General features: G+C 50.7%; 1 protein-coding gene across 3 annotated transcripts in view; it reads left to right on the plus strand.

Moving 5' to 3' along the window:
* The first annotated feature begins 4,600 nt into the window (after positions 1–4,600).
* GATA6 (GATA binding protein 6) overlaps positions 4,601–15,857 on the plus strand; it is a 29,712-nt gene continuing 18,455 nt past the window's right edge. For 2 of the 3 annotated variants that reach the window (XM_037031813.1, XM_037031811.1), the window contains exons 1-4: positions 4,601–4,902; positions 6,257–7,419; positions 11,807–11,973; positions 15,509–15,634. In XM_037031813.1, the coding sequence (XP_036887708.1) occupies positions 6,294–7,419; positions 11,807–11,973; positions 15,509–15,634 (1,419 nt within the window). In that variant the 5' untranslated portion in view covers positions 4,601–4,902; positions 6,257–6,293. Of the gene's footprint in view, positions 4,903–5,457; positions 5,543–6,256; positions 7,420–11,806; positions 11,974–15,508; positions 15,635–15,857 lie in introns of those variants that run through there. The other variant, XM_037031812.1, reaches the window with a different exon arrangement.

A 15,857-nucleotide genomic window follows, 5' to 3' on the forward strand; every position in this document is an offset into this window, starting at 1 on the left:
GTGGGGGCGGGTAGAGGTGGTTTGGCTTTGCAGTGTTATTCAGCATCAGACAATAATTAAAATGGGATGGTAATTTAGGCCCAGCAGAGCTCGGTTTAAGTTTCCTGCAAAGTTCTGGGGACTGCTTTGGGAGCCCAGTCCCGTCCGAAGTTACCCGGGTCCTGCACCCCAGGGTCTGGCAGTCCGGCTCCGAGGCCGGGGACCTCCGCGTCCCCACGATGCGGCCTCGGGTCCAGCTCGCCCCCGCAGCCGGGCGCTGAGGTGCGTCCTGAGGGCACAGGGCGCAGGGCTCGCACCCGGGCAGCGGGCAGGGTGGACGGCGCCGCCTTTATCGGGACCCCAGCGCCACCCGCTCCTCCTTCGCTGCTTTTGGCGATCACGGAAAGACACCTTTCGATCTTTTGTCAGGCATCTTGGCCCTTAATAGCTAAATTTATTTGGTTTAAAGAGGCCTTGGGAGAAGCAGTGAGGGAGAAATCTTTCGTCGGTCATTGGGTGGCCCAGATAACGAGCTTTAAAAGAGAGAGGGGAGAAGAAAGTAGAAAGGTTAATGGACGAGGGGAGGGCGGGAAGGCGCCCAGCGCGGGGCTTTTACCGCGACCCTCCCCCGGCCGCCCCTTATCGCGGCCCTGACTTACCCTCCGAGTATGAAGCACATTAAGTCACGTAAACAGCTCACCGAGAGGAATGCCACCACTGTGACCTTTCGCGCGCCGCCTTGAGCCCACCTCCGCGCCGCGCTGGCGGCCGGCGGCGGCGCAGGCAGCAGCCGGGGCTGCGGGGCACGCTCTGGCCGCGGGGCGCGGGGCGGCCGCGGTGCTCGGGGAGCTGGGTTCCAGGGCCGGGTGTGGCGCTGCCTGCTCCGCGCCCAAAACGAGAGCTGCGTGGCGAGGGGGTACGGGCGACCTCTAGGCCTCGCGGTACACGCAGCCGCAGCCACCTGACATTTCCAAAGAGTATTTTGGGGTTTTTGAGAATTAAAAAATAAAACGCTCTCCTCCCCCTCCTAAGAAACCACCGTCAAGACTCCGGGCGACCGCCCCGGTTGGACCGACAGACTCTGGGGGTCGGGGACACGCTGCTACCCAGACCCCACGAGTGGACTCAGAGGCCGGCGGGGCTGGGGGCGCCGAGGTGACCCCGCGTCCTTCTGCATAGCATCTGCGGAGCAGGAATAATTATGGTATCAGTGGGAAGACACCATAAATCTGGTTTAAAAACACTCAATTTAAAAATATGGTTTAAGTCAGAAGTTGTGTTCCTTTTCTTTCTGAAACGTCCCCTGAGCAGCTAGGAGCTTGGGAAACGACCGCGCAGTGAGCGTGAGTTTGCGGGGGTCAAGGCAGGCGGCGACTCGGCTCTTGGGGTCTCCCCGCTCCTCCGCCAGCAGCATGGGACTGAGTCCCCGAACACCCGCTCTGGTTTGGCAGCACAGCCCCCGCCCCCTGCCCCATTGGCTGCTGTTTTCTGGCCGAATTCGAATCGCGACGAGTAGTGTGGCGCAGCCCAAATAAATCAGTCCTGGGGACAAGCTGCGCCCCAGCCTGCGCCCCGGAGCCAGCCTCTCTCTGAAGGTGGGGAGGGAAGCTGGGGAGGGACGGCTCACTTCGGAAGGGCCACCCCTGGGGTCTAAATAGTCCGGAGAGAAACGATTCCGTTTCAGATGAGCAAACCCTAGAAGAAGAGACAGGCGGAAGGAAAAAAGGAAGGAAAGGAAAGGGGAGAAAATTTAAGGAAAGAAGCCACGAATAAAACAGAACAACTTCGAAGAGCCTGCCTGTCTATCTGGAACACTATGGGGGCCTTCTGCAGCTCTTGGATTTCTAATTTGAGGCGCAATTTTTCTGCACCCCTTATTTTCCCCACCTTCTGAGACCCGCAGGGGTGCTCAAAGAAAACTCAAAGGGCTCAGGGCCAGTGGAGGCTGGCTTTGGAAATGTGCCGCTCTGCCGGGGTGTTGTCCCCAGGGCCAAAGTCGATGCGTTGGGAAAACTGCAAACTGGAAGGGTCAGGCAACCTGACTTTCGGTCGGAATCAACTCTACGGGTCAAATGGTTTTGTTTTATTTTCAAATTAACTGACAAGGAAGGCGTTTCACTACCCATTCCCTCCTTTGGTTGGAAAACCAATCTTAAAAAAACAAAAAACGATTTGTGACCCAGCAAAGGAGCAATGACTTTCCCCCTCCCGCTCTTTGTTTTAGGCAATGTTACAAAGAGGTTGGGAATCTGGAGGATAAAATGCCGAGTCCCTTCCCGGGCCCTTAGAACCCTCGCACTGGAGACTTTCCCTCAGTGTCTGTCCTGACGCTCACCTATGTCCCAGCGGTGCCCGAGCCAGCTCACCCTCACTGCTGCTGTGGAGCTGCGAGAAAAGCAGGTCCCTGGGGGTGAGCTGTTGTCCGGGGAAATTCACATGGACACCCCGGTACTTGCAAATAAAAAAAGAAACACAGTAGGCATTAGATTTGCTCAGGGCTGGGTCTCCTCGGGGCTCAGGCTTGGAGGCCCCTCAGAGCCTGGACTCTAATTGGCCAAAATATTTGTAAACCCGTCTTCATTAGAAAATCAACTCGCCAAAATTTGAATTTAAAAAAAAAAACCACTTTCCTTTTAAAAGCAAAGCTGAAAAACATTTAGAAACAGCTAGACTCAAAGGAAATCGACTGTCCATAGCATTTCAGTAACCGCTCACAAAGGAGGCTCTGCAAAGGTCAGTCCATTGAAAAATGCAGTCGGAACTCACGTAGAAACCAAAAGACAGACATTGGAAGGCCTGGCCCGAGTTACGCGCTCGGCGGTCGTCGGGCTGTCTTTTCTGGTAGTCTCATTGGATGGATGAACTCAGGTCCACACCGAAAGCCCCCGGATCCTGCTCCTGCCTCCAGTCTCTGTTCCAGAGTTTTCTCCCTTCGGTCCTTCCGAAACGTGGCCACCGCTGAAACCGGGGGCTACCACAGTGATTCCGGGAGGCTGAGAGGAATGTAGTAAAAGTGACTAAATTAGATGACAACGGTTTATGGACCTTCTCGGTAGCAATTTAAAATTCAGAGGTGTTTAGCAACAATTTACAATGGAGAATGAAATAAAAAGAAAGAATGCATCGCGAACTCTCTCATTCTGCTCCTGCTTCCATCGCACTGCCAGGCCCTGTCCACTTCTCTCTGCCCGCCCCACCCCCCCCACCCCCCATCACACACAGGTTCACAGCCCACAGTTATATTGAGAGACCAGGTCTCACAATCTTTTGAAATCATATTTTACGATTTTCCTACCCACCCTTGGTTTAACCATGCTTAGGTTCCTCTCCTTCCCCCCAAGTGAAAAACACAAAAACAAACAAACAAAAACAGCCCAACACTTTCAGGGAGATTGACCTTTAGAAAATCATTTACTTCGATTTACCTGAAAAAAAAAAGTGTAAAAATCCATTCCCACACAACTCCTCCTGCCCTGGTTAGAGTTCTCACAAGCCTTCTGGGGTCATGGCTGTCGGAAGAAATCCTTTTTGTGAGCAAAAGGGAGCGAGACCTAGTATCAGGGCTCCTGCGGCGGACGAACCCGTGGCTGTGCGACTCGCCGATGACAGATCGGCGCTGATAACCCCGGGACGTTTATTTCCAGTCCCTTTGCCAGCTAAGGACCGTATCAGTTTGTACACAGTTGTGATAACCATTTGGAGGGAGTGAAGAAGGGGTGTATGGGTGGGGGTGGGTGGGAAGCGGTATGTCACGCTGGGTTCAGGGAAGGTGACCCCCCTCTTTACAACGATTTATGTGAGACTTACCTGAAGTTCTCCAGAGAAAGCTCAGAGCAAAGGAGACACCCAAACTCCGAGAGCATGTGCGGGCGCTGCTGGCGTAGAAGCCCTTTTGCAGCCTCTGTATGCCGCGGACTAACCTAGCACGGCATTTACTAGTGTAAGTGTATCACAACCCCTAATTGAAAGTCCCATAGGTTAGTTAAGGAGCACGGACGTGCACTTGCCAGAAATTCAGTTGTTTCTGTAAAGAAGGGCACAGAGAGGGAGCTGAGCACTCGAGTTCCTTCTTTCCCATACCATGGAAGCCTTAACTTCGATAGCCACCAAGACCCTCTGAGCCCCAGGGTCTTGAGCAGAGGTCGGGAAAAGTTTAAGGTCGATCACACACAAACGCAGAGGAAAAACATTTAATGTGGAGGGAGGAGCAGGGAAGGCCGGCGGAGCAAAGCATTTCCCCCGTCATTCTGGGGGAGCGTTGACCCAGCAGCTGGCGCGTCCCTTCCAAAGTGGTGGCAGCGCTGGGCTGTGCAGAGCCAGTTTCTCCTGTGCCAACCTCCCCCACCCTCTGTGAGTGCGTGAGTAACTAGTGGCGGAGAAAAGTGCTTCGCCGAAGGTTGCATGTGGGTCGCCTGGCAAGTCTGGCGTTCGGCCACCTCCGCCCCTCCCCCGGCGTCCTCGCGGTCGGCGCCCCCTGGATGCACTAGTCTGCACTCCCGGGACCGCTCGGCTCACACCCGCAGGCAGCGTAGCGCTCATTGTCTGCCCAGGCGGCGCGCTCCCCTCCCCCTGCAGCCCGCCGTCCCCTCCCCACCCTTTATTTTCTCCTCCCCTCGCTCCCGCCTCCTCTTCTTCCTCCTCCTCTTCACCTCCAGCACCCAGTTGCTCGCAGAGCGCAGTTCAGACCTACAGCCTGGCACCCTTCGGCGAGCGCTGTTTGTTTAGGGCTCGGTGAGTCCAATCAGGAGCGCGGGCTGCAGTTTTCCGGCAGAGCAGTAAGAGGCGCCTCCTCTCTCCTTTTTATTCACCGGCGGCGCGGCGCAGCCCTCGGACTCGCGCTCGCCGGCCGGCGCCCTCGGCCTCTCTCCGCGCTCGGGAGCACCCTTCACCGCTACGGTTCTCCATGCGCGGCGCCCACCCGAGGTTCGGCTGCTTCCTCTCTTGCTCGTGCTCCGCTCTTTCCTTCCCTCAACCCCTGCCCGTCGCGGGCCCCCTGGTTCTGTGCTCCGGGCCGCAGTCGGCTCCGAGGGTGTTTCGCTTCTCCACTCCTGTCAGGCTGTAGCGGCTCCCAGGTTCTCGGGACACCCGCGTGCCAACTTCTGGTGTCTTTTCCTCTCCCCCAAGCGCTTATCTGAGCGCAGGCTTATCTCCGAGTTATCTGGGCGCAAAGGGGCGGGAGTCGCAGTCCAGCGGGCAGAGAGACTTCTTTCTCGCTCTCTAGCCCGGGTCTGTGTGTGAGCATTCATTTTAGTGCGGTTATCTCCAATGGGCCCAAGTGATGTGGACAGGCAGCCCCGAGGAGGTCTGCCCGGCTGCATTTTCCACGGTCCTTAAAACCCTCCGAGTCTCCTTGTCATTCCTCCTGCTCTCTCTTTTGGGGTGGCTTCGGCTCCGGGGCGGTCTCGCGTCCCCCCGCCTTTCCTCTGCCCTCCGCTCCACCCCGTACGTCCGATTCCGGAACGGCCTGGCCTTTCCACTGCTGGGGATGGTCGCGGAGTGGGCTGGGGTGGCCTGGCCGGCGAGAGCGCACGCGCCGGTAGCTGCAACTCGAGCTGCGAGGAAGGTGTGCGGCGCCGCCACGGGAACGCCGGCTGGGCGTGAATCTCGGCTCTGCGGGCGCCCCTCGCTGCCTGTGCCCGGAAGGTCCACGACTACCGTCCCCGCCCCAGGCCCCACCTTCCCAGGGCTGAGTTGTATTTTTTCTCCGGGGCTTGCGTTCCGTCTTGTCAGCTCAGTCCGGGAAGCTCTGGGAGAGCCCGTGTGAGAGAACGCGGCGCTTTCGTTTTCGGGACAGGTTGTCTTCCTTGAGCTAACGATTTCCACGGGGGAGACCTTAATACTGGGCGAGGGACACCTGTGAGGAGGGAGAATAAGGCAGCGCCGACCCGAAACGCTACTTAAAAAGTTCTTTTGTGTGCGAAAGGCCCGGAGGGAGCCTTTTTGAGGAGAAGGGAAAACCTCGGCCAGCTGCGCAGTCACCCCCTGGGATCAGGCGCGCACGTGGATGAAGGATGCTGCGGAGCGAGAGGGTGGGGAGGGCGAGGGTACCAGAGAGGTGGGGGTGTGGGAGGGCGGTTAAACCCTGTCTTTGGAGGATCCGGTGGCTGCTGCGCACGTCACAGCCCGTCTTATCCTCCCGCTCTCACTCCCAAGGCGGAAACGGGATCTTTGAGGAGCCTCATCAGCTAGGAAAGGGAGTGCAAGTGCGATGTTGTAGGGCCTGCGCTCCCGGTAACGCCTTTGCATTTCTCCTCCCGCCCCCGTTTCCTCGCCCCAGGAGCTAGAAGTCAGCTTGCAGCAGCGCCGGACTGTGGATGGCCTTGACTGAAGACGGCTGGTGCCTCTCCAAGCGCTTCGAGGCCGCGGGTGAGGACGCGAGCGACTCCGGAGCCTTTCCAGCGCGGGAGTCCTCCACGCCTCCTTCCCCCAGATCCTCCTCTTCCTCCTCCTGCTGCTCTCGGGGTGCGGAGCGCGGCCCCCGCAGCGCCGGCAACTGCAGGACGCCGCAGCTCGACACGGAGGCGGCGGCGGGACCTCCGGCCCGCTCGCTGCTGCTCAGCCCCTACGCCTCGCATCCCTTCGGGGCTCCGCACGGACCTTCGGCGCCCGGGGTCGCTGGCCCCGGGAGCGCCCTGTCCAGCTGGGAGGACCTACTGCTCTTCACTGACCTTGATCAGGCCGCGACCGCCAGCAAACTGCTGTGGTCCAGCCGCGGCGCCAAGCTGAGTCCCTTCGCACCCGAGCAGCCTGAGGAGATGTACCAGACCCTCGCCGCCCTCTCCAGCCAGGGGCCGGCCGCTTACGACGGCGCGCCAGGCGGCTTCGTGCACTCGGCGGCCGCGGCCGCAGCGGCAGCGGCAGCGGCCAGCTCCCCAGTCTACGTGCCCACCACCCGCGTGGGCTCCATGCTGCCCGGCCTGCCCTACCTGCAGGGGGCGGGCAGCGGGCCGGCCAACCACGCTGGAGGCGCGGGCGCACACCCAGGCTGGCCCCAGGCCTCGGCCGACAGCCCCCCGTACGGCAGCGGAGGCGGCGCGGCCGGCGGAGGGGCAGCTGGGCCCGGCAGCGCGGGCTCGGCCGCGGCGCACGTCTCGGCGCGCTTCCCCTACTCTTCCAGCCCGCCCATGGCCAACGGCGCGGCTCGGGACCCTGGGGGCTACGCCGCGGCCGGCGGTGGGGGCGCAGGCGGCGTGAGCGGCGGCGGCGGCGGCCTGGCGACCATGGGCGGCCGAGAGCACCAGTACAGCTCGCTGTCGGCCGCGCGGCAGCTAAACGGAACCTACCACCACCATCACCACCACCACCCGGGTCCCTACTCGCCTTACGTGGGTGCGCCGCTGACACCGGCCTGGCCCGCCGGCCCCTTCGAGACCCCGGTGCTGCACAGCCTGCAGAGCCGCGCCGGAGCCCCGCTCTCGATGCCGCGGGGCCCCAGTTCGGGTAAGGACCCAGCCGCCGCGTAGGGGTGGGACCCGTGGCCTTGGGGCGAAAACGGGAGTGGAGCAGCTACTTGACCTGGGCCCTGTTTTCTGGGCTTTCCTGTCGGGGTGCCCAGAGGTCGGACTGGCCCAAGGCAGCATTTGCTGACCTCTGTCTGGATGACCCAGAGTCTGGCAGTGTTGATGTGGCGCTTCTATTTTTCGGACTGTCTCAGTTCCTTTCCAGGGAAGAGACTGAATGCGCATATATACCTCAGCGCCTAGGAGAAGCTGAAAGGACTTGATGAGTAGTGAATGGGGTGGGCGGTAGGAAGGAATGAGCTTGGAGGGAACCGATGGGATTTAAGCCCTGTGGAAGACTCTAGTTTTGCGTGAGTGGAAGCGTGAGATGCCTTTGGGGGTCAGTTTAGGAGCGTGTTGGGCCCTTAATTCATCCTGTCCTCAAATACACAGCCTTGCTCAACCCACCTCTGTAAAGGTGATGAGTTGAGTGTATTTTCCTCAGGGAGAGTATTTAAAAAGACTGCACAGTGGAGAAAGACCTAAGGACCAAGTTGGCATCCCCACCTCCCCCTCAGTGAGAGGGGAAGAAGCCAGAGGGCACCTGGACTGGAAAGCTGGTGGAGGGCCCTTTGGTCTGGCATGGGCTGGTTGAGGCGCCTGCCCGCCCCCCCCCCAACCTATTCTTCCTCTCGAATTCAGCCCACCAATTCTTCAGTTTCCAGGCCCTCTGGTACTATTATTCCAGTGACCAGGACAACTTATGGGTGAACTGCGAAAACACAATTCTCAGAATACCTGGAAACAGCCCATTTTGAAGTGTTTTTGTTCACAGAGCAGGGGAGGGTGCGAATTGTGTTGTCTGGCCTGACAGAGGCCCTTTGGCTTCTTAGCCACAGCATCCTGGTGCTTTCACAGGTCTCGCTTACTTCATATTTAATCTGTTTCGTGAGCTGGCAGACTCCTATGACAAAGCTTTTTCTTCTTTAGCTGTTGTTTGAGGGGATCTGTGGGAGTCACAGAGGTGGCAATGATGAAGGAGGAGCATTGGCCTAAATTATTTCACCTGGTGCTTTTACACCACAGGTCTGAGAGCCTCAGCCTTCCATTTTGGGACAAGAAGTCCTTTAGGGGCCCTGATTAGTTAGGATATATGAGGCGTTGCCAGCCTTGTGTTCGGAAGACATGCTGGAATCTCGAGCGGCCTGAAAGTGAAGAATCTGATTTGAAAAGCATTGGTAACGGTGGGAGAGGGCCACAAGCTCTTCCTCTCTTGCTCCATCTGCTCTTAAGATTCTGGTCTCCAACAAATTTTCTCTTTATTCCTTGCAAAGCTGGCTCTGGAGACCATTTTCATGATGAGGGGGTGATGGGCCCTGCAGATTTGCTAAACTTTTGAGTAGAGACTTGAGATCAGAGCGCTGTCACCCTTCCTGCTGCATAGGGACGCACGTCTGGCTTCCAGGGACAGAGGAAAGCGGGGTGTGGGTTATTCAAAGGATGGGAAGGGGGTGGGTGTTAGGGATGTGAGGCTTTTGTCAGTCTGGAGTCTAGCAGGGAAGCTGAAAGGGTTTGTGAGTTGGGCGGGGGGCAGCTTAAGTTGGAGCAAGGTGTAGCCAGCTCTGCCTGTTCCCTGACACACCTTAGTGTGATCTGCAAGTTCATTTTCGCTAGTCTTCCAGCATTTCACAGGAGAGAGAAAGAGAAGTAGCCCAAAAGACATAAAGTACTTGGTCCTGTGTGGACAATCCTTTTAGAGGCAGGGTGCAATTGCAGGCAAGTTATGTTTCTTTTCATTTCAAACTTAGCCGATCCTTTCACCAATGTTTTCACTTTCTGGATAGGACACTGCAAAATCAGAAAAATCTTCCGTAGACCCAGAGTATATTTGGAAAAAAAAAAACCCAAACAACCAAAAATGGGAAGGGGTTTGGGATCACCCAGGTTTTTTGCATGGAGTCAGGAAGGCAGGAAGCTACTGAGAATAAATCCATCTGGGGCTAGGGGGTGCGAATAACTCTTAATTTTGCTTGTCCTCACAGGTGTTCTTTTGCTAGAGAGACCTGGATCCCCGAAGCCTCTCTCCCTTCCAGCTTCCTAGCTTGAGTCCCTGCTCCTCCACTTCATTATTATTATTATTTTTAAAACAAACCATTTCTGGAGGCACTCTTTAATTGATTTGGGCAAGCAGCAGGATTAAAACCTGTGTTGAGCTTTCTCAGCCTGCCCAGTGGGGAGGCTTCTGGGAACTAGCTCCATACATCTCTCCCTCGTAGTTGGTAGCTGGTAGTTGGTAGCTGGGGAGTCCTGGGGGAACTCAGTGTCCTCACAGTCCTTCAGTCCATGAGCCTAGCCCTCTCTTAAGCTCCCACTAACTGTGTTCTATTCTTTGGGTCCTGGGGAGACACTTGCTGGTTGAGCCCTTCTCTCCTGAGTCTGTCATTCCCTAGGAGCACCCGAAGCAGCCGTGTTAGGAAAGATGATGATGAGTAGGGGGAAACTGAGGAAGGAAGAGGCTTCCAGCACTGTCAGATTTTATAATTTTAGTTTAAAAAGAATTTTCTTGTTTTAGTTAGTTATACAATTGTAGCTGCTGAGTGAGGGGTGGGGAAGGGTAGGGAGGGAATGGTAGCTATAGATTTTATTTAACTAAAAATAGACAAACTTCCTAAATTTTATTTATCCACAGTGGACTTTAAGTTTTCAGGTGACTGAATATATACCTGGAGAATTCACACTGTTTTCTTCTTATTGTTCTCATCTGGGGGTGGGGGGAGAAGGGGGCCAGGCACGGGTCTGGTTTCTCCAGGGAATGCCTCACTCCTCTACTGAGAGAGGCTCTGATAGGTAACATTTTAAAGTCAACAACAAAGACAAATACCTTGTTTGACTTCAGTGTCCTTGAAGTCCTGAGCGTTTTACTGATTACCGTAGTCAATAGTGGCTTTTAGGGCGGAGAAGAATAAATCTTTGTGATGTTGTAAGTTGCAGTATCCCCATGACAACTTTGAACTCAAATTATGTAGGATGCTAGTTTCTTTTAAACTTATTTCTTGAGGAAGGATACTTGTTTTGTAGGGTAAATAGTAAATGAAATTAAAGCGTATTTATGCCAAAGACACATTTAAATATCTTTACAACAAACAGTTAAGTGTGCAGGAATGAAAAGGAATAGAAAGGCTCAACAGCACACCGTCTTCAAATAAAAAAGGGTTATGTTTACTTACTTTTAAAACTGATTCAGAAATTCTTAAAGAAAGACAACTGGGACATTTAAATCCTTTGTAATATTGATAACCCAAACAGGAAATATTTAATTTTAAAAGTCTATTTAAAAAGTACTTAATAAGTATATATCTCATTAGATAATATTTATTCATTCATATTTAACTAATTTAGGGTAAGTAATGCATTTTACAACCACTTACTCTTAAGATTGTTTTTAAGTAACAGGTTTTGATTAGTAGTGGACTCCAAAAACTAACCAAGTAGAAATGACACAAACACAATTTTTAGAAAGACTGAATAAGTTGAAATTTTAGTGTAGGAAAATAGGAAACACTTGTATTTAGCATTGGGGTGGTCTTAGTAATTTTCTGGATCAATAAAATATGAACCGTTTGTAGAAATTTTGCAGACAGAAACAATTAGACCCAGAATCAGAATATTAGAATCAGAATATTTTAGTGTTTGGTTGTTGTGACATGAAAATAAAACTCAATGTTTATCTTTGCTTGTTAATATTAGTGCATTTCCTCCCTGAGGAGATCTGAGGCACGTTCTATTTAATTGGTTATAAATGCTCAAGATCAGGATTTGTAATTTCACGTGTCTTTTTTAGAGGGAGGATAGGAAGGGTGGCGGATATGGTAAATACTTTTTAAAAGAAAAAGAAGATAAAGGAACTGAGGCAGTCTCCCGGTGTCCTGGGGTCCTTGTGGGTGGGAGCAGGGGTCAGTGAGCAGCGTTCACGCAGCATGGTTTGCTTGCGCTTGGCAAGTGGCATACTGTAATAATGATGGATTTCAGTTTTTAAAAGCTTGTGAACAGCCGGAAAGGAGGGGTCAGGGAACCCAAATCGATCTCCCTACAGTTCCTCTCAACCCTGAGGTCCTTGTTGGTAGAAGGCAAATGACCTGGGCTCGGCTTCCAGCACTGACTTCTACTTTGCTGGGTTTTACTGGGCGCGCCCGAGGGTGCAGAGAATGGTCAGCGATCAATAGGGACCTCACCAGCCGGCTCCCCGCTTGGCTACTGAGCAGAAAGATCTGTGGGGAAGGGCGCGGGCAGCACGTCGGCAGCACTAGGAAGGTGGAGTGCTCGGCGGGAGCCTCGGGAGGGGCGGGCGGCGCAGCCTCACCCGGCCTTGGTCCCCTTTCTCACTGCAGACCTGCTGGAGGACCTGCCCGAGAGTCGCGAGTGTGTGAACTGCGGCTCCATCCAGACGCCGCTCTGGCGGCGGGACGGCACTGGCCACTACTTGTGCAACGCCTGCGGCCTGTACAGCAAGATGAACGGCCTCAGCCGGCCCCTTATCAAGCCCCAGAAGCGCGTGGTGAGTGCGGCTGCCGCCCTCCTTCCCTGCGGGCTGGCCCGGCCCAGTCTGCCTGGGGCGCCCAGGCGGGAGACAGGTGCCTTGCTGCAGGGAGCCTCCCGGGCCTGACTCGAGCGCTGGAATGAAGATTCGGATCTTTGGCGCCGGATTGGAGGTTATCCTGAAATCAACGTCTGTGGAAGGAAAACAGTCTTTTCCCCATATTTAAGATAGGGAATGACATTTTATATGAAAGAGAGAAAGGTGTAGGGTACTACCATTTTTTTAAAATACAAAAAATCTATATTTACATATCTCTCTATGTATTTGTAAATGCACTGAAATAATTCTGGTAGGAAACACAAGAAATTTGTAGTGTTGGTAACCCCCGGAGGGAAAGAGTTGAATATACCGACCCCGGTTAGGTGAAGGAGAGATTTTTTTCCACTATGCGCTCTGCTCTGGTTTGGAGTTTGTTCTTGAAAAACAATGCTCGTTTACAGCACCCTGCTCCACCTCCCAGTAGAACATGACAACATCCCCACACTCCCCTTCTCTCTCCAGCTTCATAGGTTTCTTTGATTCTGTCCCTTCTATAATACCTCGGGGTCCCTTCTACCTCTTCTTGGAGTGAAACAGGTTTTAGCCGCAAATTCCATCCATCTTTTGGATTGCCCTTGAGTCTGGTGAAAATTTATTTACTCTAACTTTCGTTATTTTGAAATCTGGCTGTTCAGAACTACATAGAACTTGAGAAAAAATGCAGTCTGTTCTTCACAAGTTGAGGATTTTCGTCAATATGAACACGTTTTGCTGTTTTAAAGTGTGGGGATTCTCATTTCTTTTCAGGGATCAATCTCTTATTATCTTTATTATTCTCATTTTTAAAGGAGAGGATACTTAGAGAAAATAAAGCTTTCACGAGCCCCATGGTAAGGCTAACATTTGTATAGACAAGTACACACACTCTAATACCTTTTAAAGTAAAAAATGTTACAGTTAGATGCCAGACATCTTAAATGTCCAGGTAATTTATTTAATTGTTATACTCTAATTAGCAGGAATAAATGCTACACGTGTTGTTTTGTGTTAAACAGATTAGCATGAAATTGCATCACAATGTAAGTCTGACACCTTAAGGAGAAGCAATTAGTTTTATGGTTGTTTTGTTTTTAATGCATTTAAAACAAAATGGCCAAGGTTAATTTAATGAGTGTATGTGCCTTAAACTTGTTACAGCCTCCCACACCCTAATTTTTTTTCAAAGGCCATCCTTAATTTTAGTGCCTGCCTGCCTGACTCCCTATGGTTTTTATTTTTCTTACAAGCATGATATTTTAAAAAGTAGCTGGAAAATGTTTCAAGGAAATTCTTTGTTTTCATGTATTAGGCTATGTATTAACAATGAAACTGATTATTATGATTATTATTATTTTGGAATGGTGCACTGAACTGAGAACTAGCTGAGCTCGGAAGTAACATTTTCTTGAGATTGAGTAAAAAATTGGTACAATAGTAGCCATTTCAGTTCCAGTTGCATTATAAATTGAATCTAGTAGCATTCATATTTAGATAGTGCCATTTGTTGTGGGCTTTTACAAGTAAAAATAACTTATCAGAAAAACAGTTTTTAACATCTCTGAATCAATTAGTTTCCCTTCTGTGTGGCAGCTGTCTTGGCAGTAACCAAGGTCAGCCAATATGCCTGGTAAATGGGTTATAAATCATACCAATTGAAGGGTGTGTCTATCAATTAGTTCTCCTTGTGGGCTTCTTATTTATGGTTTTGATGGACCTGCCTTAGTTATCAGAAGTAGAATGTTGAACCCAAGTTTGTTTAGCCAGCAGTACAGAACCAATCACATTGCAAAATAAGAGATTTATGGTTAACCTGAATTCCTTGTCAGTGATGAATATAACTGAGATCACTTGTTACGAGGAGCTTTTACAACCCACTCACCTTCATTTCACATGTTTATGAGGACTGGCTTCACTTAGGATCTGCAGTTGACAGTCATAAAGTTCTTTGATATAATGGCAAATTCTGATAACAACTTTGCTTCACATTGGCTCCAAATTCCACTGGAAAGTGTCATAAATGGCCTGTTTATAAAATGAACCTTCCTGTCCCTTGTTTTCTGATTTTACATTTATAAAGAGAAAGGAGTGTTCTCCTAGGAAATTATTTTTTAACCAGAAAGGAAGAAGAAAAAGAAACCCTGATGAGCAAAGTTTTATGTTTTTATCATTTTAGCAAAGCAGTTCCCAAATAGGTCTCCTGCCATCTAAGTGTATTCATTACTACCAAAAGTCAAATTGATTTTTTTTCTTAGTGCTTGCTTCTTAAAATGTTGTGCTAGGAGGCTTACCAGTATCCCGTTCTTTTTATGATTTGTCTGTAAAGAGTAATACGACAGGATGTGAATTATAAGTGACAGATTCAATGGTGTCTTTTAAAATTGCCACCAAAATATGTGGACATCTGTCCTTTAATCTGTGAATTTTCAATATACGCTCACATTTTGTTTTCTTTGTGCGTTCTTTACAACTTCTTCTCTTAGTGTGGCTAACTTCCCAAATTCAGTAAGTTTCAACCTGTTTTGGTCTCTGGATTTTCCCTACGGCTTTTTAAAAAGGAATCATGGCACCATTTTTTTAGTTGCCTGTCTAGGCAATTTACAAACAAATTTAGATTTTTGACATTCTAGGGAGGAGGCTGATACTAGGTTAAAAATCTCGGTCTCTATCATTCTCTCATAATTTAGGGAAAATAAATACCCTTTAAGGATGTTACGGGCATAAGGGAAAATGGAAATCATCGTGACTGTAACAGGGTTGACTTTCTGATGGTATCATTTAACCCTTTGTGTGAAAAAAAAGTTCGTTATTTTAGTGGCAGGGTAAATAAAATATATTACTATCATTGTATATAAGATAATGCCAGCATTAAAATAATGCCAGAAAATTTGCTTATCCTTTGCAAAAATGAGTGATATAAAAATTCAGGCAGTGTTTGATTATGGTAATTATGGAGTATATTAAAAATATATCTCTTTACTAACATTTTATACGTTTTCCCAAGTCAGTTTCTGTTAATATATAGATTCTTCAAAAGTTTCCGGTTTGGTCCTCTGCACATGAGAGATAGACCTGATTAACTTGAGTTTTCAGGTGAAACAGACTTGCCCGGAGCTGCTTACCTGGTTGGCAGGCAGTGGCAGTAGCATTTCAGGCATCTTACACCTCTGACCTCTGACAACAGTGGGTGCAGTTACTGGCCAACATTGTGACTTGTTCCTGGTTATTTTATAATCTACATTAATATGCTGGAGCAAATCAAATGTGTGTTTGGGATCAAGCACACGATGTAAAACTTAAGTTTCTTGGGCCTAGAAGATCAATCTAATTACACTTCAAATTTTTTCTCAGTGAACCTCTTATTTATAATAACCAGGTACATGCTTGTTGATGGCTGGGACACGATACATTTGTATATGTAGTGTATACATAAAAATCACTAATAACTATACACTTGCTTTCTTGTGCTGCTTTCTAGCCTTCCTCCCGGCGGCTGGGACTGTCTTGTGCCAACTGTCACACCACAACGACCACTTTGTGGCGCAGAAACGCGGAGGGCGAACCTGTGTGCAATGCCTGCGGACTCTACATGAAGCTCCATGGGGTGCGCCACGTGTTCTGCTCATAGTGCATACATACGTGTTTAGTGTGGTGTGTAAAGGATTTCAGTTACAAAAGTCAGCAAAGAAACAGGATAAAAATAAAAACTGATTTTTTTATATGCATGTTATTGAATCTAGGATGATATTATATCAAACCATTATCATAGATGGCAGAAAGAAACAAAAATGCTGCCAGTTAAACTGTCACACACATCCACTGTGAGA

This window comes from Sturnira hondurensis, unplaced genomic scaffold (genome assembly GCF_014824575.4).
Source record: "Sturnira hondurensis isolate 20B ecotype Veracruz unplaced genomic scaffold, ASM1482457v3 Scaffold0001872, whole genome shotgun sequence".
Lineage (NCBI taxonomy): Eukaryota > Metazoa > Chordata > Mammalia > Chiroptera > Phyllostomidae > Sturnira > Sturnira hondurensis.